This window comes from Phanerochaete carnosa (genome assembly GCF_000300595.1).
Source record: "Phanerochaete carnosa HHB-10118-sp unplaced genomic scaffold PHACAscaffold_5, whole genome shotgun sequence".
NCBI classification, from domain to species: domain Eukaryota; kingdom Fungi; phylum Basidiomycota; class Agaricomycetes; order Polyporales; family Phanerochaetaceae; genus Phanerochaete; species Phanerochaete carnosa.
This window is the reverse complement of record NW_006767632.1, coordinates 2,714,837-2,741,358: the sequence shown is the minus strand read 5'-3', so window position 1 is coordinate 2,741,358 and position 26,522 is coordinate 2,714,837. Positions and strand designations below refer to the sequence as shown.

Sequence of the window (26,522 nt, the reverse complement as noted above, 5' to 3'; positions counted from 1 at the left end):
ACCACTCGTCACCACCCACCCCCCCCCCCCCCCCCACCCCCCCGCTCTCAGCGGCCATGTTCTGCCTGCATCGCCCGTCGTCTGCTCCGGATACGATATACTCGTGCAGTCTTTCGATCTTTAACCAAGGCTATGCCCTCTGGCATCCAGAGCCGCATGACACGGGGGAACCACAGATTGGCGATGTAGGCTTTATACACCAGGGCGCGTTTATCAGGCTACTCAACATAGACACCTCTGCGCCCGAGAAGAAGGTCACATTCTGGGATCCATCGTTCAAGATCACGGAGCCCCTGCCGCAGAGCGTACTCGAGATTGACCGCAGGCATCGTCCGCTTGCTCCCAATCATTACTGTAGCCCTGAGGTTGAGAGCAATGAAACGCATACTTCGGCAGACCTGTGAGCGGATCGGCTCATCCAAGATACACTTTCCCACTGACAGTCTACAGAACGCCTTATACAGACGCGTCAGCGACTCTCAGTACAAGCTACATGTGCCACGCGGCACAAGGTGCAGTTTTGGCGCTGAAGAGCGAAGCTCACATCGAAACAATATTCGAAAGCACCTTTCTCAAGGAGTACATCGTCCGACACTACGACGAATGGTACGCGTATGCCACAAGAGAATTAGGCCTAAAAGTCGAGCGTAAGAACCTCGTCGTAGTTGGCGGTTGGGTCAAGACCGAGGCGGATTGGGCGGTAGCCGCCTTCGGTAGCACAAGCACGGACTTCAATAACCCAGTCAGTGACGCCGGAGGTATCGGCGCGAGCCAGTCGCACACAAGCTCTGCAACAGGTTTAAGGATGCATCGGCAGGGTCGGAACTACTCGGCGATCCCGTCCGGTCCCTCCTTGGCAAAGATAAGGAGAGACCAGTGCGTCTTCCTGAAGCGCCACAAATTGCGAGAGCGTTTAGCGACTCTGTCGCGGACAATCGTCGCGATGACGGATGGCCACGGGATTATGGACGAGGAGCTCGACGTGATTGCGGATGGTCACAGTCTTTCAGGCGAGGTGAAAATATAGGCTTGCGGTGATTCACAAGCACTCGAACTGATGAAGTAGCAGGGAGAAGGTCCAGATGGTCCCGATCCACTGGATATTCTTCTTGAGTATATGCTGGAGGTGAGTCCTTTCGGCAGCTTTAGCTATCACGCTAAGCGGATGTACTCTGAACTGCAGACCTCACACGCCGAAATTGTCGTTGCCAGCGACGATGATGTCGAGAGCATTGTGGTATGTATACAAGGAGTATCCGATACGAGTATGAATACTGATTTCTGCCCAGGGCGATAACCGGGTGGTTGATTTCGCAAGCTATCTTTGTCAAGTACAACCACCAGTAGAAGTTAATGGCAGAGGTGCGTTCCGAATCTTCTCGCACAGTAGCGGTGTCTAAAATATGACAAATTCTTGATGCAGTTGGATGGCTGTGCACGGAATATGTGATATCCCATGAGCGAGACCGCTCCTTTACGTGTCCCACCATTACACGTCTCGACGTGGAGGAATGGCCGAATCTCACCCTCGCCCATGCTGGTCGCTTGGAACACGGACACGTCTTTATCAGCCCTCCGGAAGCGGAGGCTCGGCCTTTGAAATCGCAGCAGCTCATCCTCGCCGATTCTCAAGACTTGCTCCGTAGCTTCGCTTGCTTTGCCTGGTCGTCCGATAGCAAGCTGCTAGCGCTGTCGTTCTTTAGGAGCGATGTACTGCTTTGGCGGCTATCTGATGGCCTACTGCTCCAGCGCCTACATGATGATCAGGGCCACAAGAATTGCGTTCGTTCCCTTGCATTCTCCCCCAACCACGACACTCTCGCTTCTGGTTGCATCAACGGGACGGTAGTCATCTGGGATATAAGAAGCGGTCGTGCACTTCTACGTCTAAAAGCGCATGATTCGACGGTGAGAGCGATTGCATACGCTCCTCACGGCTCGCTCTTGGCCACTAGTTACAAGGACAACTCCGTGGGGGTATGGGATATCTCGACCGGAGCACGCTTACATACTCTCAGGCTGAACTCGTGCGCTCACGAGCTCGCCTTCTCCCCTGATGACTCACGCCTCCACATCGCATCTGAACGCTCCTGTCTCATCTACGATGCTCGAACCTATGCAAACATCGCTACGTTGCAGCATGAAGGCGCAGGGGACCTCGACTGGTCATTTTCTCGGCAAGGAGACCGCATAGCCACCATCTCGCACGAGGGACAAATGAAAGTTTGGTGCGCGGTAACTGGCGAAGAGCTTCTCGTTGTCAATCACCCGAGAACGCTATCATGCCCTGTAGTGTTCTCTCCAGACGGCACCGAGGTGCTCGTGGCTTGTGTAGCCGACGAGATGGCTATCGTCTACGACTCCCGCACAGGCCGGCTACGTCGAAACTTCAAGTTATCATACACGGTGAAATTTGCGGCCTACTCCCCAGGCGGAGATTACGTTGTCTTCGGCGATGATAGCGGATGTCCCAACGTCTATGACGCGAAGTCTGGGTCATTTCTTGCGAAATTCGAGAGGTTCAGAGATAACATGGCAGAACTGCAGGCACGGTTTCTGCCTGACAATCAAACTCTCCTTGTGAATTTCTTTAACGGACCTCCTCATCTGTGTAACATTCAGGATGTAATGCGAATGCGATAGTGTACTACTTTCCCACGGGCCCTCTACTTGTCAGGAATTCTTGGTAACTTGATAATTGATCATTAGCAGATGATTCGCGTCAGCCAATCTTCACAATGTCCGTTTTCGGCTGGGCCACCCCCACAACGAGAGGACATATCCTAACTCAGAAGCACTCATCGTTCTCGAGCGCTTCCTGGCCTCTGAAGGCAAGCTAGACGATGACGCCCCGGATTCTAACGAGGCATTCTTCGAGTATGGTAGGCGAATGTGACCTGGCCGTCATTTTGCCAAGGAGTTCGTAGAAATTGAGAATACATGTCCGGGGCGATTCGGTGCGTGGTCCGCACATCCAGGGTTAGTGGTCCATTGTTGAGCAAAGGCTCAGCGCTCAAGCGCTCAACGCTAGCTACCTTTGTCATTTAAAGTCAGCTTTACTAGGCCCCGCCACGCGAACGCTGAAACGTTGATTAAAAAGTCCATTGTCGATGAAGGCTTCATATAGAGATGAATGCGTATCTTATAATGAGTATTTAAAAAAAATTAGTTTAGAACAATTTGTAAATGTACCGAGAGTCATGCGCTATAAAATTGACGTACGTAATGACCGTTGATAATGACACAATACTCGTTGAAAAACCGTAGCATTGAAGGAGAGTGATGCTGCCGGATAGATATCAGAAATTCTTCTAGCGACTTGCCCGAAAGGCTTGAAGCTCCGCTGGTGATCTTGACAAGCATGGTGTCTTTTTGCCTTGGATGGTGCCCCCGCTGGCATCGCGAGACCGGCGACGCTCTTCTGTCTACTAGCAGTGTGTAGAGCGGCCTGTGCCACAGCATTCGTCTTCAAAGATGTGTGAAGTGAGATGTTCCGAATGTTGAGGGGAGCGGTGTGTATCGAGGTCCCAACGTAACTATCAGCATGATGGATCGGTGATCACCGCGCCGCAAGGCTTGCGCCCGCGCTCAGCGGGCAATGGACGACTCAGCTCATTCGAAGACGACGTGTTTGATCAGCATTACGGTGTTGATTTCAGGTAATCGCGGCCGCGGGCTCTCCCTCCCCAGATTGAGGACGATATATCACCATACGAGTAACCGATAGCAGATATTAGCACCACGCACGCCAATTCACGGATAAATGGTGTGCTTACTGCGCGCTATGGCAACTTAAGGTCCCATGCCAAGGACAGTGTCGCGAGCCAACATTGCTCACACTGAGGCCAGGCACGTCACGTGATCATCTGCACATCGGGGCCAGAAAGTTCGTGGTAATTGCTGAAGATGCTGTGTGCTATATGAATAAGAAGACCGTTGCTGATGTACGCAATAACTCTAGTAATAAGAAAAGGTATTTAGTCTGCCAGATCTACACGAGTGGAACGAGCACGCAATTAGTTCACATCATTCATCCACTAAAACTCCAGATCCTGACATCGCCATCGTCCGAGCCGGACACAATCTTATCCTCGCCGAGCGCCACACAGGTCACAGCACCCCGGTGGCCAACGAGCGTCGCCGTGCACCGCCCCTCTTCGCGCACCCACACCTGGGGATGACGGCATTAACAACCCACTCCGACGACACAAGAACACGACAACAAGCTTACCTTGATGGTTCTGTCGTGGCTGCCGCTCACAAGCCGCAGCTTGTCGCTTGCGACAGCCCACACCCCCTCGATGTGCCCAAAGAGCGTCTGCGTCGCCTTGCCAGTGTCGAGGTCCCACACCTTGATCGTGTTGTCGAGGCTGCCCGAGAGGAGCACGGGTTTCGCGCGGCTCGTCACGGACACGGCGCGCTGCTCGTTTGCCGCGGACGCTGCGACGGCCTTGTCCCGGCCCTTCGCGTCCTCGGCGTGCTCGTGATCGTGAATGATCACGCGCGACGTCGCCACCGCCTCGCCACCCAGACGGGGCCCAAACGGCTGCGTGTGTGCAATGCGCGTCGCTGAATGCGTCTCGCGCGGCTTGGAGATGCCGCCCGCCTCGGGCTGTTCCTGCGGCGGCTCCGGTGTCGAATCTTCGCACGCCTCGTCAACCATGAGAAGCTTGAGGCTCTGCACCTGGCCCACGTGCCCTGTGAACTGACGGAGGCACGCTCGCTTTGCGAGGTCCCACAGGCGGATAGTGCCGTCGTCCGAAGCAGAAAAGAGCATCTTGCCAGGATCGATGCAAGGTTTAGAATACTCGCCCTTCGGAGCGGAGACGGCTCCGTCAAAGGCCGCGGGACTCTGGACGGGCGAACACGAGCCGAACGATTTGTCGTTGGAGTCCCAGAGCTGGACAGAGTTGACCCAGTCGCGATGTCCGCGAAGTGTGAAACATTCGCCAGTTCGGAAGTTCCACACTTTGACGGTGGTGTCGACGCTACCACTTGCGAGGACGTTGGAGTCAAAGTTGAGACAGACGACGCCTTCGGTGTGACCTTCGAGGACGCGGAGGCACTTGCCGGTGCGCCAGTCCCATACTCGCATCGTGTTGTCCATACTGCCAGTGATGAGCTTGGCTTCGTCGAATTGAAGCGCACGGACTGCGCGAGTGTGCCCTGTGAGACAGTGGATCTCGCGTCCAGTCTCCAAATTCCAGACACGAGCAGTGCGGTCGTACGAGCCAGTGATAACGATAGGAAACGCGGGATGAGAGAGGGTTTCGCTGAATTGGAGGCACATCACGCCATCGGTATGCCCTGATAGCGTACGAACTGTACATCGACCGCGACGCCAGTTACGCTCTATCGTAAGTCGTTCGCAATAGACATCCTTCCACGGTCGCGTGACGGTACTGCAAGGCGGTGGCTCATTGGGTGCTAAGAGGGGGTTGTGAGCCGGCGACAGTGCCGCATCGATGTCGCGATGTAAGGATGACGGAGCAAATATTGGGGTTGAGACATTTGATATGCCTTCTAGGCCTTCCGACCTTTGACGTTTGAGTGATGGATGCTCCGGCTGCGATACATCGACTTCACGTTTGCGCTTCGGCTCAGCCATGGGAAGTGGAGAGGGACTGGCCATGGGGGAGGGAATGTGGTGAAACCGACGCTTCTCCAGAATAGGCAGACCCCAACCGCATTTAAGACACTTTTGCCCGATGTGCTGTTCGCAGATACCCCGCCAGAGGATGTCATCGTCGGCGAGTGCCTTCCACCGTCTGCTCACCTGAGCGGCGCGGCACAGGGACTGTGCGTCGAGATAGCCGAGGATCTTGAGCGAAACTTCGCTCGGGAGAACGGTGAAAGGATCGATACGGATGAGATGTGCCAACTGCTCGCTTAAGAGTGACAGTTGCGAGAAGCAGCACATGGTCAGGAGCCCATGGAGGATCAAAGCACGTCGAGGGTGTGGAGATGAAGAGAAATTGGACCATATAGCGTTCACCGCACTGCGCTCCTCTACGGGGAGTGCATCGAGGGCCTAGAAGAACAGGGCGGGTCAATACGTGCGAGAAAATTGCATCCAGAATCGTGCGCGGAGCCTCGCTCTATCTGCGGGGACAGGGCCGCGACCGTCGCTGTTATCGACGATGGCCACGTTGAGCATGTCAAAGATCTTCAATTTGCGCATTCAACGCAACAGAGCCCGAATATGATGAATATGATCCCAGAGACACACGATGATTATAGTGGCGCGTGCTTCTCCCAGTCGCGTGCGCGCGAAGCGGGACCTCCCGTTACTCGAGGTGCTCTAGAGAGACCCCGGGCTCGCTGGCACTCTATGCGATGCAACGAGATCTCCTAGTGTGGGCCCAAACGCAGCATGTGCAGAACCCGAGACCTGTAGCGGGTCCCGGTAGATGCCAGATGGAGCAGCTCGGGAAGATACGACGACGACGACGACGGCCAAAGCACGGCGGGGGACTCCACGAGAGACAGGAAAGACGATGGCTCACCTGCTGAAGCTTCAGATTCGTCCCCTCGTCGGCCATCCTCTGATGGCGCACGCACAACTTCCGTCCAGGAGGCGCAGTGAGCTGCGAAGAGTATGCCGGGACATGGTGGATCTGTTCGACCTTGCGATTCGAGTCCAGCGATTCGGATGCGAGTATCGGTGCTTCGAAGGCGGCAATGGGGGGTGTTGAGGGCGGGCTGGGGCTGGGGGAACGGGATGCAGGTGCTTTGGCCAGCTTGGGGGCGGGTATGGTGTCGCAAACGTAGCCGTTTGACGAGGAGAGGGGTGAGGACGACGTGGAGGCCATCGCCCTCGCTGAGTGTGAGTAGGAAGAGGAAGAGAAGGACGGCGGAGACGTCCGCCTGCGATGCATGTTTAAGATATTTTGGTGTCCGTCTGCAGGTGCGCAATTCCGATTGCGAAAGTCACGCTACCGCTGCGAGAGATCACGTCTTCGTTATGTCAGCAATATCACGTGCGCGTCATTTAAGCTTAAGCTAAGCGCAACCTTTCCCTCACTCAGGAAAGGACAGAGTGCAGTTCGTATCTTTGTATTCGTGGTAATTATGACAACATGGCTGCAAGCTACAGGTGCAATCATCATACGTGCATCGACGGCATGTATACAATGTGGCGCAACATCATGCTGGTACAAGGATGGGCCATCCGGCGGTACCTAGGCTCAGTACATGGGCGCACTACCACGGACCTGAGAGCAGAGTACAGCAGCAGTGAGTGAGGACGAGGCCGGACAAAGGAAAACGCATCACGATCAATAATAGAGGCAGAAAGCAGCAAATAATTCCTCTCACTCATCCTCATCCTCATCCGCGCTGTGCGGAGATTAGTCCAGAGTAATCCGCATCTGCTCCAGTGGTATCGGTTGGAAGTTGTCCAAGAAGATTTGGCGAGAGGCCAGCTCCGCCTCGCAGTGTGGTGGCACCAGCGTCCTGATGAGATCAGGGCGGACCGACAGCTCTGTGGGACGCAGCGCGATGCAAAGCGCGGAGATAAAACGTCAGCGATGTGCAATGCCACGACATGAAAGGCGCAAAGCGCTCGAGCACGTACCCTCCCGTGTGAAGTTAAAGAGCGCAGGGAACTCCTTCCCGTTGGGCATCTTCGCGCCCTCCTGGCGAAGCTCGTCGAAGAACGGGTGACACATGGCCTCGACTGCGCTCAGACGCGCATCTGGGGTGTACTCGAGCAGCTTCGAGACGAGGTCGATTGCTTCCGGCGCTGTGCGCGGGCGGAAGACCTGCCATCAGGTCAGAACACGCTCCAAGCGCGAAAGACTGATAGTACGTACCTTGGAGAAGGGGTGGGGCTTGATCTGAGGGAACTTGTGTTCCATGTAGTTCGGGTTCATGGTCTTGATCTGCTCACGCGACGGCGTACCAAGCACCTTGATGATCTCGACCAGCTGATCGATGCCACTCTCACCCGGGAACAGGGGCTGACCCAACATCAGCTCTGCCATCACACAACCAGTCGACCAAATGTCTGTAAGAGACTCTGTCAACAAAACGCGCCGTAATGGACAGCAGCAGTGGCATACCGATGTTAGTGGTGTAATTAGTCGCGCCGAAGATGAGCTCAGGCGCGCGGTAGTACCGCGAGCAGATGTAGCTGACGTTGGGTTCGCCGGCGACGAGGATCTTCGCTGAACCAAAATCGCACAGCTTGAGCACGCCAGTTGATGGGTTCAGGAGCAAGTTCTGAGGCTTGATGTCACGGTGACAGATGCCGACAGAGTGGATGTACATGAGCGAGCGCAGCAGCTGGTACATGTACAACTTGATTTGAAGCATAGGCATCGGCTGCTTGAGCTTCGCGTAGTGACGGCTCGCTCGGTACACAGTCTCGGGGACATACTCGAGCACAAGGTTGAGGTACACTTCGTCTTTCTTTGTCGGAGCGACGTAAATACCCGCAACGCGACCTCGTGAACAACATGACTAACCTTGTCCCCATTCGAATAAAAGAAAGCTTTCAAATCGACTACATTCGGGTGGGAAACAAGACGCATGATTTGGAGCTCGCGGTTCTGTCGTGGGTACGATGAGGATGGACGATCTCTGGCGATCGAACGGGGGACACACCTTAAACCGCTTGTCCTGCAGGACCTTCTTGATTGCAATGTCTGTGTTGCCGGGCTCGTCGAGGAGTCGTGCTTGGAAGACGATACCGAAAGAACCATTTCCTATGACTTTGCAATTGGTATAGGAGAGGTCCTTCTGCTCGCCAGTCTTGCCGTCTGAGGCGACGACCTTGACGACCTTCCGGGGATCATCGACGGCTAACAGTGGGAGAGGGTCAGCGTGGTGCTTATTGCGTTGGGACATGGGCAAATGCGGGGAGAGGTGGCAGAGGGAGCTCTGGGTGGAGGAGACCGACCAGATTTGGAATCGGGGACGGTCAACAGTTCGGAGCCAAACCGAAAGAACACTTACGGGAGATCTTCACGCCATTTATGGGACCGTGAGTTGCCATTTGGGAGTAGGAACGTGGAAGATGTTATGGGGGCGGACTGGGATGGCGACGCGGGGGCTGTATATGAGCGTGGTGAGGCAATTAAGACTCGGAATTCGTTCACAGTGTCGAGTAGTCTGCAAGCGGGCGCGCTCCTTAGCGTTTCGTGGCAGAAGACGACACCTGGAGGACGCTGAGGAGAGGAGCTTGGAGAACGAGGAGGTGGAAGGGGAAAGAGCGGGGTCTGGTGATCACATTCGCAAAACAGCGGCCAAACACTGGCACCGCCGCCAAGTTCCGTCCTAAAATGCAGCATTACGCACTCGCCCTCGCTTACTCTTTGTTGTCCGTTGCCACCTCTACTTTCAAGGGCCTTATTTTTTCGCAGAAATTATCTGTTATGAGCACCACCCGCGGCGCAGGCGGTGTCGGTGGAGGGACACCATACTCTATTTGGTAATATGCATGAGCGCCGGCGCGCATGACCTTTCCAGAGACCTTCAAACCAGTGCATCCCTGCTTTCCTGCTCGCTGACATCGCAGACACGGCCTTCATTGACAGAGACGTTGGCCGCTCGAACTGTACTAGCTCTGCAATCTACGCCAGGGTTGACCGTTGACCGCGGACGCCCGTTGGCGGTGCACGGCTTTTCCCACTGAATTACCTGCCAGCACCCCCCTTTTGCCCTCCTTTCGCCACCCTACATTGACTGTCAACGATGCACAGTAATGCGACGTGGCTACCCTGTACCACCCGACGATGGCAGGGTCTCAGGGAGGCTCGTCGTACCCTGGGTATCTCCTGGATATGCCCACGAGATAGCCGTTCCTGTACCGCCTGACACGACCACGCACTGGGACACATATTCTGGAGTGTTCCGGGAGGCCTTTTATGGTCTAGCTTTGATAAAGCTCTCGCGAAGTGGTGCAAAAGGTTCCAGAGGACCAGCACCTCACTCCTGTCCCGTTGCGCATGAACCTCAAACGGCCATGCTCGGGCAACAAACCGGTAGACATACATCATCACCGGGGCCTCCATCCCTGGGCCGTTACTGTCTCCGTCTTTGACTGTGGCTGCCGACTGAGCAGATATCGCACGCATGCCCAACCGTGCATCGGATCTTGCGCCCCGAGCAAGGCTTCGCGGCGGGTCCGAACACGGTCAGCTGCAGCCGAGGGGATGGTGACTTCTCGAACGACCACCGCGGCACTGCGCCGTATCGCTCTGTCCGACTCCTGCGTGTGCATTGCACTTATTCAGTCTGGCATATTCAAGACCCTTCGCATCATTCCGTTTGCATTAATACACCGCTCTCCCGTATTGTTCGACTGCGGTGTCTCATTCTGTCTCACAGAACTATCTTTTCTGGGCGTAGCGATGGTATGGTATGTTCGCAATTTTGGAGTCTGCAGGGATCCGCTCGAAGCCTAGAAGCGGCTGTTCTCCTCGTACACGCACAACTCCCGACTCCCGAATCGTTTCTCACGTTCGCCTTCCATACTTCTGGTAGCATCCTATCGGCTCCCAGCTATTTCAGAACTGTAGTTCTGCGCCTGCGTACGACGTACGTGCATTCATGTTCTGTCTCCGGTACCTTAATAATACTGCCGGTCGGCATGTCGCAGCGTAACCTTTGCTTGTGCGATACGGTTCATGGACTGATGGATGTATTCTCTACGTCGGTAATGCATAGCGACTACTAAGTCGTTCTACTGTTGCGTGACTTTGGACTACATGTCGCACATTGGCGGATGAAGCTGTAGTAGTACATGCGAGATCGAGCCATACTGCAATAACGGTCGACAGCGTCGGAAGTTCCTCGAAATCTATGTTTTAAATACGCACAGGAGATATATTGCGTCTCTTAGCCCCTGAAAGCTCTCATCGAAATTGCGTATAGGTTCCCGGACTGAGAAGCCTATGCTTGAGCGTCCAGGGTGGGAAAGAGCCGTGCGTTTACATGCTTTCTATCCACCTACAGCTACGAGTAGGTAGATACTAAGTATCACATCGATTTTGAAAGTTTGGCTATATGTCCTAATCGTTAAGCTCACCATCAGTAGTGCGTGTGATTAATCGTGGCGGGGTGAACGCTACTGGGACACGTTCGACGGTTTTCGGGGTCCGTCTTTAAGCGCGCGTTCATGGCAACTTCATGATCAGGCTCAAACTCGGAGCCCGCTCGAGCCTAGGGTGGACAAGCTTTGCAGCTTCTGCCAATCTTTGCTTGTTTCTCTGTCGTTACCATCATGTCTTATGCTGTGCCTCCTGAGCACTTCGCCCATTATCCCCCGCGTCAACTAAAAATTGAACTTGACGGCATTCAACCTAACGGCGCCATGTCAGGCGGGTCCACGCACTGGCATGTCGATTCCCTTGGCACTCTGCAACGGCTCCCTCTGGAACTCGTGGAGACTATCTTGCTGTCTTCCGATGCTGTGACTATCGTTCGCGCGCAGGCGGTAAGCCGCACTTCCCTTTATCAGCCAGCAGCGGCTCAAATGGTTGTGTGTCTGTCACTCTAGGTTTCCCGTGCACTCAAAGATATTATCAGGGCATCGCCCGCTCTGCAGTACAGAATTGAGTGCTTTCTAGCAGACGTCTCCGATACCTCTTCGGGTCGTTCCATAGATCTGTTAGACCGCCAGCAGAGCGTACGACGATGGCGAAAATCCTGGAGCAGACTTCATTGGTCTGAGAAAATTGTCATACCATTCAGAACACGCCAGATGGTGGACTCAGCATTATGTGTACACTATACGGTGCTCGGTGATGCTTGTCTCGGCGAGCCAGGTGCCTTTCAGTTCATCCGCCAATGCTCAGAGCTGCGGCGTGTACAAGCTGAGCGCTGGATGGTCCGCGGCCTCCCCGAGCTGGTTAAACCGGAAGCATGGACATTTGACGTCACACAAGACGTACTTGCTATTCTCCAAATGTAAGCGATATCAAACTGATCCCTCAACTCTGGCGTCAGAAGTGTTGACGTTGAGCTTCTTGCAGCCGTGATGGCACGCCCACTGTGGATCTATGCTTCTTCTCATGTAGAACCGGGATGCCATATCAGGGCGAAGGCCCGTCCACGCTGTCTCTGACAGCACATAATTTCATCTTCGAGGCACAGCTCGAAGATTGGGATTTCAACGTACGTCTCTACGGCGAAGTGATGAGTCTTCTGATCTTGCACAGAGTGCAAGATGAGGAAGCGCATCGCGAACTTTTCGTTTTTAATTGGAAAACGCAGGAGACCTTATTAGTGAGTTGACATTTTCCGCTATTATTTTCTTAGCCGGTTTTAAAAAATACTCGTCGTTCACAGGAAGTGTATTCGCAACCAGAGCACCGGGTCATATTGCATGACCTCGGCTTCTTGGATGAAGAACATATCTTATGCGGAGCCGCTGGAACAGACGCACCTTGCATCGCAGTCATAAATCACACCACCGCGCCAAGGTCCCGAACAAGTTTCCAGGATTTCATGTATCAGAACGCCAAACTGGTCCTCGCACTTCCCTCTCTGGCCTCCGACACCATCTTTGACTTCCTCAATATCTGCTCCAGCCCTCGCTTTTCATTTACAGCAGACGCCGGCATCTTTCGACCTACGAGGACGGATCCTATCATTCTGATAGATATGGGCGTATACCATGACGAAGACTTTCGTATCTTCAACCTGATCATACCATCGCATGTACTCAGGTCTCGACTCGAAGACCCGGCTCTCCGGACAGGACAATCAACTTCAGTGTCTTGGGACAGCTGGGGCCGCGAGTCGAGACTCTTTGAGCTGCCCATCGACCGGTTTGGCCAGATATCAGGATCGCTTTACGTTGTTGGTTCACGAGTCCGTGTGAGCCAGAGAGAACACCAGCGTCTTGTCCTCTACGACTTTGCCTCCACAACAGCATTGCGACACAGCGCCACGGTGGAAGGGGCCGAAGTGGTGTGGGAGCCCTCGAGCAACGTTGGACCGTGGGCGCAGGTCACCACAACTGCCGCGCCATATCGGGCGACTATATCAGATATCCCTATCACTCGTAACGACCAGGTCATACTCATGCAGGACGGCATCATCGTTATCCCATTTTCAGAGCACGGTTTCCCCGCGAAGTGAGTATCAGCCTTCATTCAACATGTTATCCATAACTTATATTCCGTTTCACTTTTTAGCGGCTTCGATTTCTACTCTTTCTGAATCGTTTTATCCTAGCGAAAGCTTGTCTTACATGTGTCCTCCATCGGCCCCCCGTTCTTCAAATACAATCACAGAAAGAGAAACAAGCTGGATCCTTGTCAGACAAGCGTACTTATTTTCGGAGTGCTAGACATACCTATGCCCCAATATGTACGAAATTAACCCATCTCTCCAGATTTATCTTGTTCCGACGCATCTCCTTCGTTGCGGAGCAATACGCTCGTGCAGCCTTCTTGAATCCAAATTCAGCCGCAAGGGATGAGTTGTCCTCGTTCTGATCTGCAAAAATCTCGTGGTAGAAGTCTTTCGCGAACGTTGGTCCATCGTCGTCCTCCACCTGCCACATCGTCCCCACCACGCTTCGGAAGCCGGAGAACTGCATCGCAGCCGCCAGGTGGAGAACCTCCTCCGTAGCGCTGCCCTGCGTCTGCTCTGCAGTATGACATGCCGACAAAACCGCCAGCTCGGCGTTGTGCAGACCAGCCTTAACGATGTCGAGCAGCGTTAGTCGGTCGCTTTCAGACAGTATGAACGCCGAGTTGAAAGGCTCGCCTGCCTTCAGCGTCCCATGGCACGCGAAATGTATCCAGGGCCGCTGTGCAAGGCCATCGACCACCGCCTCGCGATTACATCCATTTCCAATAGCGAGTGTGAGCTTGTCGTCCGCGAAGCTTGTGCGAAGCACCTTCACTTCCTCGCCGACCGCCTTCAGCGACTTGTCCAGCATGGCGACCCCAAGAAGGCCTCCGCGCTCTGTTGGTCCGTGGCCATTAGCCGGCGCCGCGCGGGCTTCGATAAGTGCAGTGAGGGTTGGGGTGTAGGAAGGGATGTATAGGTCCGGGAGGTACGCCTTGGTTTTCGCTGATTTCGGCTCTGGCAGCTTCAGCGGGCCTGCGGCATGCAGCGGTAACGCAGACACCACGGAGGTCGGGCACCACCAGATCCGAGACCCTTCCTTGACTCCGAGGTCTCTCAGCTTTTCCACGACGGGGCCTACGAGAAGCTCGCCGAGGACCTTGAGCGTGAGGCGCAGGGCCTGATCGTATTCCTTCTGGGCGGAGCGTTTCAAGGCCTGACGCGCGTTAAGTAGCCTGTCCGACAGTACGATGGCCTGCTCGTAGAAGGTATCGGAAAGTCGGACGTGGCTGAGGTTCTCGGCAGGACCAAGAATGATAGCATCCGAGCGGTACTTGCTATGGTTGACGATGACGACCGGACCCTCAGCAGAGACCGTCTTGAGCTTGTCGTAGGAGGGTAACCCGAGAAAGTCTGGGAACCTTTTGCGGATCTGCTCGACGACCTCTTTCAGTTCCGCAGACAGACGGCGTTTCTTTTCCAGCATAGATCCATATCGATCATTCGTTTTCTCGACGTCTGAGGCATATATGAAAGGGTTTGAGGAGGTACTGATCGCCTCTAGTGCGTGACTCTTCTCCAGGAAAGCATCTCGCAGAGATGCTGAGTCCTTGTCATCGCCGAGCTGGTCAAGGGACGTGCGCAGACGGCGAACCTGAGACCAGAGGAGAGCCCTACCCTGCTCTAACATCTCCACCGCGAGTCGTAAATTTCCCTGCCCGATTGCATATGCCGCAGCGTCCAGAGGCACAGACCCTTGTACCTGTGCCACTTCGTGCTGCATTTCAAGCGTAGGCGCGATCACGAGGTTCCGCTCCGACAGCTCGAAGCAGGTGCGGTAAGCCTTGAATGCCTGAGGGTGATTGTCGATATGAGCCAGCTGCGCCCAGAGCATCGCAGACCGAAGCTGCTGTATATGGCTGAGAACGGGTTCGGAAAGAGCGCTGATTCGAGAGCATAAGCATCTCTTCGACTTGTACTCAAAGAACGGCTACATACCTCTCTTCAGCGTATCGAATGGCATTTGAGATGTCGTCTTTATCTCCCAAGTTCTTATACCTCTCGTACAGAGACGACGCAAGATCGTACAATACGCGCAAGCGTTCGGGGTGGCCCTGGTCCGAAGGATAGGTCGACAGCATCTCTTGCCCGAGACCGATGGTCTCATCGAGGTCCTCCGGCTTCTTGCGCACATTGTACCGTATGAGGAGGGCGTCGCTCAAGTCATTAACCAGAGCCAAATGAATAGGAGACTGGTCTGGACGAGCAGATAGGGACTGCCTGAAGTACAGTATAGCTTTGTCCAAATCCTCAGGGTCTTCAGTCTGGGCATACTTGCACTGGTAACACCAAGCGAAGTTGTAGACATTGTACGCATGGAAAGAGTTCTCCGGTGGGCAAAGACGCAGTGCCTCTTGCCCGTACTTCATGCACTCTTTGAGGTCTTCAGGGTCTCGTGTCTTCTTCAAGCGATAGCAGAGGTGTGCTGTCAGAGTTGTCGTCAGGGGACCACGCATGAGAGATTCCGGAGGACATAAACGAAGGGCTTCGCGGAGAAAAGCCATGCAGTTATTCGAGTCTTCCAGTCGACCCATCTGGATGAAACGCTCGCCCAAGCTCGTCGACAGAGATGACAAAATTGCCGCGCGGCCAGCATCGCCTTCCGGACAAAGCGCCAGAGCTTCGTAGCCGTACTGGATGCTGTTCTTGATGTCGTCCAGCTGACCAGTCCGATGAAAGCGTTGGCCTAAGGTATTCGCGAGATCCAATATTGCCGTGAGACGAATGGGAGACTCGGCTGCGTCAGGTGCTAGCTGGATTATTTCTTGCAGACAACCAACTGCCTTGTTTAAGTCCTCCAATTGACCGGTAATCATGAATCGCTGATTGAGAGAGGACACTAGAGTGCCCAGGACCGATATGCGGCCGGTATATCCAGGGGGGCAAAGCTCGAGCGCTTTGTAGCTGTAGTCGATGCTACTGGTCAGGTCCCCGCGCCGATCTTGAACCACGGATCGCTCCCCGAGTCCTGATGCCAGCGCAGACATCAAATCAGCTGCAAGGCAGGGCGACACTTGCTCCTGTGAGGCAAGAGCCTCTTTGGAGTAGCTGATGTACGTCTCCAGATCCTCCGCGTTCCCCAGTAGGCCGTAGCGATCCGCTAGCGTCGACGCCAAGTTCGCCAATGCCTCCGGGCGAATAGTATGCCCTGAGGGACAGAGAGACAAGCATTTATGTCCATATTCGACGCTCTTATGAAGATCCTCCACGTTATGTGTTGCCGAGTAGCGCTGATGGAGAGTGGCCGTCAATCCTAACATCAGGTCGATTTGTTCAGGCGGCTCTAGCGTACAAGAGGATAGAGCCTCTTCAAAGTACTCGACGGACTTCTCCAGGTCGGGTCGGTTTCCGGTCATCAAAAAGCGTTGACGTAACAACGAGGCCAAGCTCCCTAGTGCGTCGGCACGCGCAGGATGTCCATGGGGATAAGACTCGAGGGCTTGTTGAGAGTAGTCGATGGGACTCTTCGCAGGGTTTGCCTGGCCCGTATGGATGGACTGAGCGTTCAAAGCGCTTGCTAAACCGGACATGAGCTGAGGGCGAGCAGGGGACTGTGGTGGACACAGGGCAAGGCCATCTTGGAAGCATTTGACGGACTTATTCAGGTCTTGCACCTCTCCAGAGTACACGAAGCGAGCCCCCAAAGACTGACCAAGTGTGCCCAGGATATCATGTCGGAGAAGATGGCCGAGAGAACACAGCGACAGAGCAGTCTGGGCACACTCGATGCATCGAACGAGATCGTTTAATTCTCCTTTCCGCCTAAAACGACCATCTAAAGTGCTTGCTAAACCGAGGAGCAAAGCGGGACGAGCAAAAAGTTTGAGCGGACATGAGGACAGAGCTTTTTCTGCGTGGGCAACGGCTTCCTCTAGATCTTCTAGACGTCCGCCATCCATGAATTTGATCACAAATGACGGAGTAAGGCTACCTAGTAGTGCGGGGCGGTGTAGGTTCTTGAGCGAGCAGCGGTCCAATGCTTTCTGCCCCAGATCTGCGCTTCGGCGTAGCAAATCATGCCGCCTGAAGTAGAAGAAAGCGGCAACGGAGGATGTCACGAAGCCATTGACCAAGGGGAGGTACATCGGTGCATCTGTCGCGCAACAAGCGAGGCCTTCTTGGAAGTACTTTATCGACAGCTTGAGGTCTTCTGTGTCGCCAGCGTATCCAAAGCGATTGCCGATTGAGGAGGCCAGGCTGTTAAGTATCATCGCACGGCTTGACGCGTCAGAACTGCATGCAGAAAGTGCCTCCTTCCCCCGTGCCACGCTTTCGTCAAGATCATCACGATCACTTGTCGACATGAACCGGAAAAGGAGGGCATCTGCCAGTCTGCTGAGAGCTACCGTGCGAAGGATGGAACCGGAGTGTAGATGTTCGGTGGCTTCACGAAGAGACGCGATGCTTTCCCCTATGTCTTCTTCTTTGCTGGCGAATAGGAAACGGGTCCACTTCGCGGCAGCAAGGTTGTTTAACGAGCGAGGTCGGTCCGGATGATCTAGCAGGCGAAGCGCAACGGCTTCGCCGCCATATTTGATGCCCTCCTCCAGATCTTCCTCCCGCCCTTCCTGCGTGAACCGAGCTACTAGAGCGGCGACGAGGGTGTCAACAAGCGCCGCGCGAATGGGCATCATCGGGGAGCATAGCGCGAGAGCTTCGTTGACCAGTGTCATCGACTCTTCCAGATCTTCCATCTTTCCGGCATGCTCGAAACGCGCCAAGAGTTCGGCGGCCACGGTGTCCAGCGCGCGAATACGTCCAGGATCTCCCGGAAGGCAGATGCGAGCATATTCTCGCCCGCATTCGATAGCCGCCTCTAGGTCGGCAGTTTTGCCTCGCTGCTCATACCGAGAGAACAGCGATTGCGAGAGGGCGAATAACGCTGCAGGTCGAGCCCGCGACTCTGGTGGACAGCACGAGACGGCTTCTTCGGCGTACTCGATGCACTGGTCCAATTCGGCCTGCTGACCGGTTTGCGAGAAATTGCTGAGCAGCGATGCTACGAGCGTGGTTAGCAAGGGGAGCCGGTCGTGAAGAGTGGGATCGAAGAGCGAAAGAGCCTCGCGACTTCTGTCGATGGAGTCATTCAAGTCTTCGCGTTCGCCAGAATGGGAGAAACGAGTATGCAGTGCCCTTGCAAGGGAAAGCACGGAAAGGTAGCGTTCTGTGTGACCAGGGGGACGAAGTAGGAGTGCACTTTTGAGGTAGGACACGGCCTCCCGCAGATCGGTCGACTGACCGGTGAACTCGAACCGACGGAGGAGAGACTCGGCAAGGGTATGGAGCAGGCCGACACGACGCTGGCTGGGATCTGTTGGTGGAGAGAGGGATATTGCCTCGTGTGCTACAGAGATGGCGTCGTCAAGGTCTTTTGGATCATGTGTACCAGTTGAGCGTGTGAGAAGCGCAGATGAGAGAGTTGTCAGGTGGGCAGCCCGATCTATTCCGATTGTCGGTCCATAGGAAAGGATCTCGCGCGAGACTCGGATACTTTCGTCAGCCTCGTCTGGGGAAGGGTCTTTGGAGATGAAACCGCGGAAAGCTTTGATGCCATGCTGGCGTAGCACGAGTTGGTTCACGGCCAAGAGGTTGAGTAGACCTAGCCACCACGTGGTGACTCGTTGAAGAACTCCCATCGCTTCTGGCGAGCAAGTCTGGTCAATATAAGGCAACGATTCCACCGAAAACTGAGCACCTGCGTATGCCGAGCTTTGCAGTCTGATTCGGCTGCAAGAATCAGCTCTTGAGCGGGGCTACGATACGTTGCAGATCGACGCACTGGACCAACCTTCTGTAGAACTCAAGTGCTTTGCTCGAATCTAAAGTGGATAAGGAAGACGTAAGATTTTCTGTAGAGGAGTGCATTTGAAAACTCACCACGAAGTCTTATGCCTGAAGTCACAAGGCGAGTCCTCGGGTCCTATGATGCCTTCTGAAACACGTAGATAGCGTGCAGATGGTTTTCGCAAGACTCGCTATACGATATCTTCTGTACTACGAACGAATGGCAGGCGAGACGGTGAGAGCAGAGGCTGAGAATCTGGGATAATGTGAAATTGATAAGCGAGAAAGAATAGGTCAGTTTCCCTGTGTAGGCATTGCTAAACGGAGATACCCCCGCCAGGAGCAGACTGGCTCCGTAGAGATGCTGAGCATGAACCTTGTACGAGGGAAGCGCATCCGCTGACAGACGTTGAATTGCAACGTGTGAAGGTCGTCTCTGCCGATTTGTATCGCATATCCAAGTTTCGCCATGCCGGTGCCATACATAGCGTCGAAGTTACGTCGTGAGCGTGTGAGCATGGTCAACTTCAAAAGAAAGAAGCTTAGTCTGGGAAAGGACATGCATAAAGCAACAAAGAAGAAAGCTTAAGCTATAACGAAACTGAATTCGTTCCACGGCTTGAGACCAAAACTCGGGTTGGAAATCGACGCATTGATCTTCTATTAACACAGGGTGACTGCACTCAGGCTTCTGATGTGCTCCTGCGGACAACGCCGGCAACAGAGAAGAGAAGGTCTCTGAGATAACGGGTTTCTCCACATCGTTATAACACTATCACCCGTGAGCTCGCAACAATTCACTGGGCACAACGTCTGTTGTTCCCGAAACGAAACTTACCATGTATTTCCCACGACCATTAGTAGACCTAGCCTAACCGGCGGAATCTGACAACTTCTTCGTCCGTCGTCTTCCATCACTGAATGAGGTGTGACTTCACAAGAAGACTGATCGGTATAGTATTTTGAATATTGTCGTGCCCGCGATTTCGACTTCAACTTCAACTCCTGAAACGAAATGAGCACAGAACTTTCAAAAATGGAGAGAATATTACAGAACGCGTTTCCCCAGTTCCTCCAAAAAACTTCAACGTTTGATACTAATCATCCGCGGATGCAGTAAATCCTACCAACGTATACTGTGTGGTCCCACATGACTGAAGCATGGCAGCTTGACCTATGAGTTAGTTCGCAAATGATGGGCACTCCAGTTCAGAGAAGGGACCCTGAAGCAAGGATTCGAGGCTTGGATTGCTATGCTCAATCATCATAGCAATTATGTAAGTATTCGCTGGTGTCTCTCCGCGGTGCGTTATAGCGGCACAGAACGGTATGTCACGGTTACAAGGAAATGGTTGCGGAAGGAAACGGACGGGACTAAACGTCGTGGCGCGGTGACAGCCGCGCACATTTAGGCGCTCATTGCACGCCGCAGGCGGGAGAGATCACTACAGGCAGATGAAGCACATGTAGCTTTCGCACAAGAGAGAAAAAAAGGCTGCGTGCAAAATCTCGGTTTCGTGAAAGCGCATGTTAGTTCCTCGACGGCGCGAGTACTAATCCCGAGGACCAACGAAAAGGTCTGCGCCAGGACAGCCGCAGACTAGGGTCTTCGCGTCACGGCCGTCCCTACCTCAGGATGGTGTCAGAGAGCTAGAGCCTGTTGCTTCGACGTCAATTTCTGCACATCACCAGAGAAAACTGGAGGTACTCACAATCTCTGCCCGATGGCACCGCCAACCGGGCAACCGGCTGGCCAGACCGTCACCCAGCCCTCGTCGTTCCGGGACCCTGAGACACATAAGGGGAGGTGAGCTGCCAGAGAATTCACACAAGAGCAGGACAAATGAGAGATTCGAGGGATTCACGACGTTGTGGGCCGTCGCGCATGCCCCAAGCGTACCGCAGCGCTCCGATGACCTAGGCGTGCAGGGAAGAGGAAGGTAAAGACAAGGTCAGCACAACACATACGCGAGACGGAGAATAGAACTCTCGAACAACCATCGGACACACCCCGAGCGTACCGCAGAGCTCCAACGGTCCAGCGTCCTGGCTCGGATCGGGCATGCGCGCGCAGCGAGGGTCACGGTTGGCTGATCTGCAGGGACAGGAAAGCGTCAGTGGGGAGGATAGCTCTGAACCCTAGGGAGTCCGGAGTATTATGCGGAGCCGGGGGGACAAAATAGGTAAAACGCGAGAACGATAAGAGAGAGAGAGAGAGAGACCGAGACCGAGACCGCAACCAAAAAGAAAAGAGAGAAAAAGAGAAATCCGAGACGTGATTTTGAGGATTTTTGGAGCTTATGATGAAAAGGGAAAGGAAAATGGAGAGGACGCCGACCTCACACCCGCTCGCACTCAGCCCAGAGAAAACCTCCAGCGGTCGGCTGCGCACTTCCGCCCGCCTTCGGCCCCCGCCAGACCAAGCACGTACGAGCACGACGCCGGTGACGACCCGTCAGCCACTCGTCCACCAGTCAGCTTCCATCGACGGCTGCGCACTTCCGTCAACTTCCGCCGCCCGACAGGTTCGCAGCATCCGAGAAGTCAGCCTCCCCAGGCCCGAAGACCCAGCCCACAGCGTCATCGGAGCGTCGTGCTCCTCAGCTCAGGCGAAGAGCCAAAGAACACAGGGCACACCTAGAAGAGGTCGGCGCGGACCGCCTCAATGTGCGCACGCGCCTCCATCATCTCGAAGCCCTCCCGACGGTACTTGATGTCCCGACAGGCGGCAGCGACTGCCAGAGGCACGAGCTTGATCTGGTAGCTGTGCGCCGGGAACTCGAGCTCAGGTTCGGGCGTCGGCTCCGGGATGGAGCTGACGGAGTGGTAGACGATCTCCGGCGTACGCTGAGCCTCGGCGAGGGAGATGAGTCCCGGGCGGCGGTGGAGCGACACGAAGGGGATGGAGGGAAACTCCGGGCGCGGGGTAAAAGGGATGGAGGAGGGACCGGACATGAAGTCATCCATCTCTTGGGCGATGTCGTTCGACCGGCGAAGGACGTTGCGAAGAGAGCTGAAGCGAGGCATAATACAGGTAGATGTGGGAAGCTGTGGGTGCAGGAGTGGTGCGGATACGAGGTATACTGGAGGACCGAGAGGCGAGGGACTCGTCCTATGTACCTTAGGCGAGGCTCACATTCGATCGTGGCTGGCTTGTCAGCCTCGCGGGAGAAGCGCAACGGTTAGGTCTGAGTGCCTCTATCGCGAGCGGATGGTCCACGCGACCCCTGTCAGCAGAAGCAGTGGCCTCAAGATCGATCCGCGGCCCAGCTCATGGGGTAATATTTCGATGTTCAGGCTCCTGTGCCCCGACGCAGTGAGCTACGGGCAACTTCCTCTAGACTAGATATGGACAGTGAAAGTACTAGTTCATTTTAGCATCGTTATTGAGCGCAACGCATGTTCACGTACATACATTGTGCTTTGTCTCACAACGTCGTTTTCTTTCCTCTTCTTTTTTTTGGCCGGTACACCGCTGAAGTGCAAGAAGTTCGAGTTTTGATACCGACAGTGAGGATGTTCGGAGACGGAAGACCACGTCGTTATAGTGATGTGTGTTATTACATGCAGTCCATAGTCTGCAAGTATTAGTCAGTACCGAAATTTCGAACTGTAGGGGTTTATTCACCTTTTTAAGTCTCACTAGCCTGATACCACAACATCAGTGCCACTATAGACTCACCACAAATAGACGTCATCGTATAATCACACATGATGATTAATGAAGAAGTCGTCTATTACGGAATCAGTGTACACTTCCTTCGCTTCGTTTGTTTACAAGCCATTCCATTCGAATTCATTCTGCAGTTCAAAATATCCTTTTAGCACGATATCCTCGCTGCTCCTACCGACGGCCAGCCCATACTTCCCGGCCTTTGCAACCCATGCGTTCCGCCTCGTATCCCAATAGGACACCGCGTACTTATCCAGTTGCACGGTAGCAGTCTTTGACTGGCCGGGCTCGAGGTCTTTAACCTTGGAAAAGCTTCGGAGTTGCAGGCTGGGTGTGGCAAGGCCGATGTCAGGAAGAATGACATAGAATTGCACGACTTCGGAGCCCGTGACGCTTCCCAGATTCGTCACCTTGACAGAGACATCAAGAGCAAACAGAGAAGCAGACGATACCGGAGAGGATATGACGAGGTCAGCAAGGGAGAAGGTGGTGTAGGATAGGCCGTGCCTGGGTTCATTCATTAAGCCAACATTACATATAAAGTCGTAGATATACTTACCCGAAGGGGAACAGCGGCTCAATTGCACGGGCCTGATACCACTTGTAACCAACAAATATATCTTCTCTGTAGTGGATCTGTCCGTTCTCGCTGTGCGAGCACAGATAGGCTGGGGTATCTTGCTCGCGGACCGGTAATGTCAGGGGCAGACGACCCGATGGATTGACACTGCCATAGATCACGTCGGCCAGGGCGCTCCCAACCTCGTTGCCAGAGTACCATGCTTGGATTATGGAGCTGATATCATTGACCCATGGCATCGAAACAGCGGATCCCTACAGCGATATCGCTGAGACTCACAATGTACCCAGAGACGGCGAGAGCACTTACAGCTTGTAGACAGACCACAGTGTTCGCGTTCGCCCTACCTACCCGCCCAATCAACTCGTTTTGCCTTCCGGGCATATTGAGCGTCGGCCGATCGAACCCTTCAGACTCCCATTCTGGAGACAGGCCAGCAACAACGATCACTGCATCAGACTTGGCAGCGAGCTCTACCGCAGCTTCGAGAGCCTTGTCGACGTCAATCTTCTCGCAGCCGCCAAGGCGCTGTTCCTGAGGTCAGACCAGCAGGACAACAATCTGAGTCTGCGCATGTAACGCACCACGCCCCGCATAAGCGCGGGTTGCGAGCGGTCGGCCTCGGGGCCTTCAGGAGGCTTCGTATTGGTATACTTGACGTACACGTCCACAGGCTTTCCAGCTTCGAGCGGGACCACCGCCTTTTCTTCGATTGTACCTTGACTGTAAGTAATTCAATCAGTGCGTTTTCTCAGCTGGAATCATGATACTGACCCATAAAAGAATTCTCCAGGTTTTTGTTTCGTCCAGTTATCGATCGTCAACTTGCCGTCGATGAATAGCTTTGCTCGTCCGGCGACGGTTAAACCGAGTTCATAGTCAGCGGTGCTCTCTACCGTGAGTTTCCCGGTAAGCTTGATCGTCCAAGTTGGTGTAAGACCAGCCGGGAGGAAGTCATTAAGCTTGACGCGGGTGTCACGAAGTACGAATTCCCCGACAGTGGAGCCAGTGGGCTCGCCTTCAGTGTCGTGGTTGTAGAAGGAGCAAAGCCAACCCGACTCGCCGGAAGGTGTGGTCAAGAAGCTCTCGAGTGTGGGAAGGAACTTGTGCGCTTAAGCGGTAGTGCTTCAGTGACCATGCAAGACTCCAGAGGGGCCGGCTTACCGTAACAGCCGACCTCGTACGAAAACTCGATGCTTTCTGGTGCATTGCCAACCAAGCCTTCATACGGAGTGGTCACATAACTAGCTTTCAACTGTGCCGATCCACCTCCAGAAATGACCCGCTCCTTCGCGTTCGGCCCAATAATCGCGACTTTCTTCACCTTGTCCTTCTCGACCTTCAGGGGTAACACTGAACCTTCGTTCTTAAGCAATACCATACCCTCTGCAGCGAGGCGCCGAGCGAAAGCCCTAGTCTCAGGATTGTCCCGAGTACGTTCTTGGCCGTCACCATAGACGACCTCGGGGTTCCTCCGCGCTTGCTTCTGGACAAACGCGAGCACTGTCGCAGCGCGTTCGTTCAGCGTAGAATCCAGCACTTTCTGGCTGCTCAGCATGTGGGTGACGAGCAGAGGCGTACGCCAACGTGAGGGACCGGGCATCTCGAGGTCCATACCGGCATTGATAGACTGATCAACACTGTATGTCCCAAACCTGAGAGGATCGCGAAGATGGTGGGCAATCAGAGCGCATATAGTATTGGTGACTTACCAGTCGCTTATGACAAGACCGTCAAACCCCCATTCTCTGCGAAGAATATCCTTTAGAAAGTAGGGATTTTCGGACAGATGGACTCCATGTATGCGGCCATACCTATGTCAGATAAAATGAGGCAAAAGTCGCGAAGCGGAGCATATGTTACGAACGATGTCATATATGCCCAAGGCTTGGCGAGTTTTTGGGCGAGCATAAACCTAGACCACAGCTCATCATCGGATATGCAGTTCCTTGAAGCGGTATAGCGCACGGGTACAAGTAGATCTCTCGCAGGGCACGGTCAGAGATCACAGACTCGGCAGCGGTCCGCTCGTGCTCCTGGTCGTTACCGACGTAATGCTTAATTGTAGCAGCAACGCCGTTCTCTTGCAGGCCGTCCACATAGGCAGCAGCCATAATACCTAGAGGGTGGTATGAGCTTGAACACAAGCTGATCTCCGCGTAAAGAACGGGTATAAAGACGTACCGGAGAGATGAGGGTCTTCTGAGAAAGATTCAAAGGCGCGCCCACCGAGAGGCGTCCTCTGGATGTTGCAAGTCGGAGCGAGCAGAACGACCGAGGACTTCACTTTTGCCTCTGCCGCAAGCAAGGCTCCAACCTTGTGCACAAGTTCCGGGTCGAACGTAGATGCCATAGACGTCGCACACTGTTGGATCGCCCTAAGCAGCGTTCTTAAAATATGACGCGTATACATACAGGGAAACACTGTGCAGGAGTCGAGACAAAGTGAGAAGAGCCTCGCACACCCTGGTGCAGCACGTGAGCGACGAGCTGATCCTAGGAGTAGAGTCCACGTACGTTTGGCCCATCGCTCATACGAATGGACGGTATGCCAAGCCTGGGTATCGACGTCGTGTTCCACCAGTTCGGTGCCCCGAGTAGAGATATCTTCTCCTCCGTGGACAACTTCTGCACGAGCTCGAGGATGGAGGCGTCCAGGAATGTACGGGACATGGCTTTAGCTTTTCCACGGGGATGCTGCGACGATATCCTCTCAAAACAAATGACCCCATCTCACAAAGACACTTCGGCCTCTTATAGCTGCGATGTCCTTAAGCTTGCGAAATTGGGCAGGATATCGGCGCTGGCCACGGGGGAACCTCGGAAAAGCATCTCGTCTTGAGTGGTCAGATGTGTTCTTATGTATTCACAGGCAAGCTCGGCTCGCTCGCCCTCTGCAACGGCTTGAGGGACTTGAAGCAAGGTTGGACTCGGAATTGAGCAGGCGTGTGGTGAGAGCCAGTGGCCGAATGGCGTCGAGTGCAGACGGTGATCCGGTTTGGTGGAAGGTCGCTTCCTCGGTGATTTACTAGTCATCTCAGCCTGCTCCCAAGGGGCAACGAGAGAAGCTGACCACGACCAACGTAGTTAACGTCCAGCTTAGAGCCCGTCGTCGTTGTCGAGTCATGGTGGTAAATGCCTCCGGGCCCTGAGCATGATGTGGTTCGCGGCAAATCAGGAGAGGACCGAGGCGTTAAGTAAGTTGCAATTGGTCCGCTTGCAGAAAGTTTCTCTTCCAAGCTGCAAAAAACCAGATCTTATTGGGACCGGTAAAGCGGTGATGTCGAGCAGCAGCATACTTATTTCCTGCATTACTACCACATCCTTGACTTCGTCGTCCAAACCCCATGATGGCTACTGAGCAAGAGGTTCTCACGAACGAGGCCGTCCCACGCACGA

General features: G+C 54.2%; 7 protein-coding genes across 7 annotated transcripts; 2 read left to right on the top strand and 5 right to left on the bottom strand.

Moving 5' to 3' along the window:
• The first annotated feature begins 244 nt into the window (after window positions 1-244).
• On the top strand, window positions 245-2,655 carry PHACADRAFT_256753 (uncharacterized protein). Its single transcript, XM_007396095.1, has 6 exons — window positions 245-400; window positions 451-1,015; window positions 1,070-1,126; window positions 1,184-1,237; window positions 1,290-1,362; window positions 1,424-2,655. Exons 2-6 carry the CDS (start codon window positions 806-808, stop codon window positions 2,641-2,643), a joined length of 1,614 nt encoding a protein of 537 aa, XP_007396157.1. The 5' UTR covers window positions 245-400; window positions 451-805; the 3' UTR covers window positions 2,644-2,655.
• Window positions 2,656-4,030: 1,375 nt separating this feature from the next.
• PHACADRAFT_195900 (uncharacterized protein) lies at window positions 4,031-6,812 on the bottom strand (the record flags this gene model as incomplete). Its single annotated transcript, XM_007396094.1, has 3 exons — window positions 4,031-4,171; window positions 4,232-6,031; window positions 6,507-6,812. The coding sequence occupies 3 exons, from the start codon at window positions 6,810-6,812 to the stop codon at window positions 4,031-4,033; spliced, it is 2,247 nt and encodes a 748-aa protein (XP_007396156.1).
• A 230-nt stretch (window positions 6,813-7,042) lies between these two features.
• Window positions 7,043-9,213, bottom strand: PHACADRAFT_256747 (uncharacterized protein). Its single transcript, XM_007396093.1, has 8 exons — window positions 8,959-9,213; window positions 8,608-8,804; window positions 8,469-8,552; window positions 8,064-8,412; window positions 7,815-8,008; window positions 7,577-7,763; window positions 7,318-7,483; window positions 7,043-7,214 (listed from the first exon to the last, which is right to left on the bottom strand). Exons 1-7 carry the CDS (start codon window positions 8,996-8,998, stop codon window positions 7,350-7,352), a joined length of 1,185 nt encoding a protein of 394 aa, XP_007396155.1. The 5' UTR covers window positions 8,999-9,213; the 3' UTR covers window positions 7,043-7,214; window positions 7,318-7,349.
• A 2,104-nt stretch (window positions 9,214-11,317) lies between these two features.
• Window positions 11,318-13,089, top strand: PHACADRAFT_93463 (uncharacterized protein; the record flags this gene model as incomplete). Its single annotated transcript, XM_007396092.1, has 4 exons — window positions 11,318-11,440; window positions 11,504-11,913; window positions 11,979-12,231; window positions 12,295-13,089. The coding sequence occupies 4 exons, from the start codon at window positions 11,318-11,320 to the stop codon at window positions 13,087-13,089; spliced, it is 1,581 nt and encodes a 526-aa protein (XP_007396154.1).
• A 217-nt stretch (window positions 13,090-13,306) lies between these two features.
• PHACADRAFT_195897 (uncharacterized protein) lies at window positions 13,307-18,722 on the bottom strand (the record flags this gene model as incomplete). Its single annotated transcript, XM_007396091.1, has 2 exons — window positions 13,307-14,969; window positions 15,025-18,722. 2 exons carry the CDS (start codon window positions 18,720-18,722, stop codon window positions 13,307-13,309), a joined length of 5,361 nt encoding a protein of 1,786 aa, XP_007396153.1.
• A 2,785-nt stretch (window positions 18,723-21,507) lies between these two features.
• Window positions 21,508-21,897, bottom strand: PHACADRAFT_96246 (uncharacterized protein; the record flags this gene model as incomplete). Its single annotated transcript, XM_007396090.1, has 1 exon — window positions 21,508-21,897. One exon carries the CDS (start codon window positions 21,895-21,897, stop codon window positions 21,508-21,510), a length of 390 nt encoding a protein of 129 aa, XP_007396152.1.
• A 714-nt stretch (window positions 21,898-22,611) lies between these two features.
• On the bottom strand, window positions 22,612-26,250 carry PHACADRAFT_256742 (glycoside hydrolase family 3 protein). Its single transcript, XM_007396089.1, has 12 exons — window positions 25,641-26,250; window positions 25,539-25,589; window positions 25,308-25,488; window positions 25,092-25,242; window positions 24,991-25,038; window positions 24,836-24,937; window positions 24,288-24,778; window positions 23,898-24,234; window positions 23,708-23,846; window positions 23,433-23,651; window positions 23,103-23,377; window positions 22,612-23,050 (listed from the first exon to the last, which is right to left on the bottom strand). Exons 1-12 carry the CDS (start codon window positions 25,794-25,796, stop codon window positions 22,645-22,647), a joined length of 2,556 nt encoding a protein of 851 aa, XP_007396151.1. The 5' UTR covers window positions 25,797-26,250; the 3' UTR covers window positions 22,612-22,644.
• Between the last annotated feature and the right edge of the window lie 272 nt (window positions 26,251-26,522).

Excerpts from the sequence above, each read along its gene's own strand:
- PHACADRAFT_256753 (XM_007396095.1), top strand. The coding sequence starts at position 806 with ATGCATCGGCAGGGTCGGAACTACTCGGCGATCCCGTCCGGTCCCTCC. Across the intron at positions 1,127-1,183 it reads TTCTTGAGTATATGCTGGAG|ACCTCACACGCCGAAATTGT; the intron begins GTGAGTCCTTTC and ends TCTGAACTGCAG. Across the intron at positions 1,238-1,289 it reads ATGATGTCGAGAGCATTGTG|GGCGATAACCGGGTGGTTGA; the intron begins GTATGTATACAA and ends ATTTCTGCCCAG.
- PHACADRAFT_256747 (XM_007396093.1), bottom strand. The coding sequence starts at position 8,998 with ATGGCAACTCACGGTCCCATAAATGGCGTGAAGATCTCCC. Across the intron at positions 8,413-8,468 it reads TTTATTCGAATGGGGACAAG|AAAGACGAAGTGTACCTCAA; the intron begins GTTAGTCATGTT and ends GCTCCGACAAAG. Across the intron at positions 7,764-7,814 it reads AGCCCCACCCCTTCTCCAAG|GTCTTCCGCCCGCGCACAGC; the intron begins GTACGTACTATC and ends ACCTGATGGCAG.
- PHACADRAFT_256742 (XM_007396089.1), bottom strand. The coding sequence starts at position 25,796 with ATGTCCCGTACATTCCTGGACGCCTCCATCCTCGAGCTCGTGCAGAAG. Across the intron at positions 25,039-25,091 it reads CGAGAGATCTACTTGTACCC|GTTTATGCTCGCCCAAAAAC; the intron begins GTGCGCTATACC and ends GCTGTGGTCTAG. Across the intron at positions 23,847-23,897 it reads CCTGGAGAATTCTTTTATGG|TCAAGGTACAATCGAAGAAA; the intron begins GTCAGTATCATG and ends AATTACTTACAG.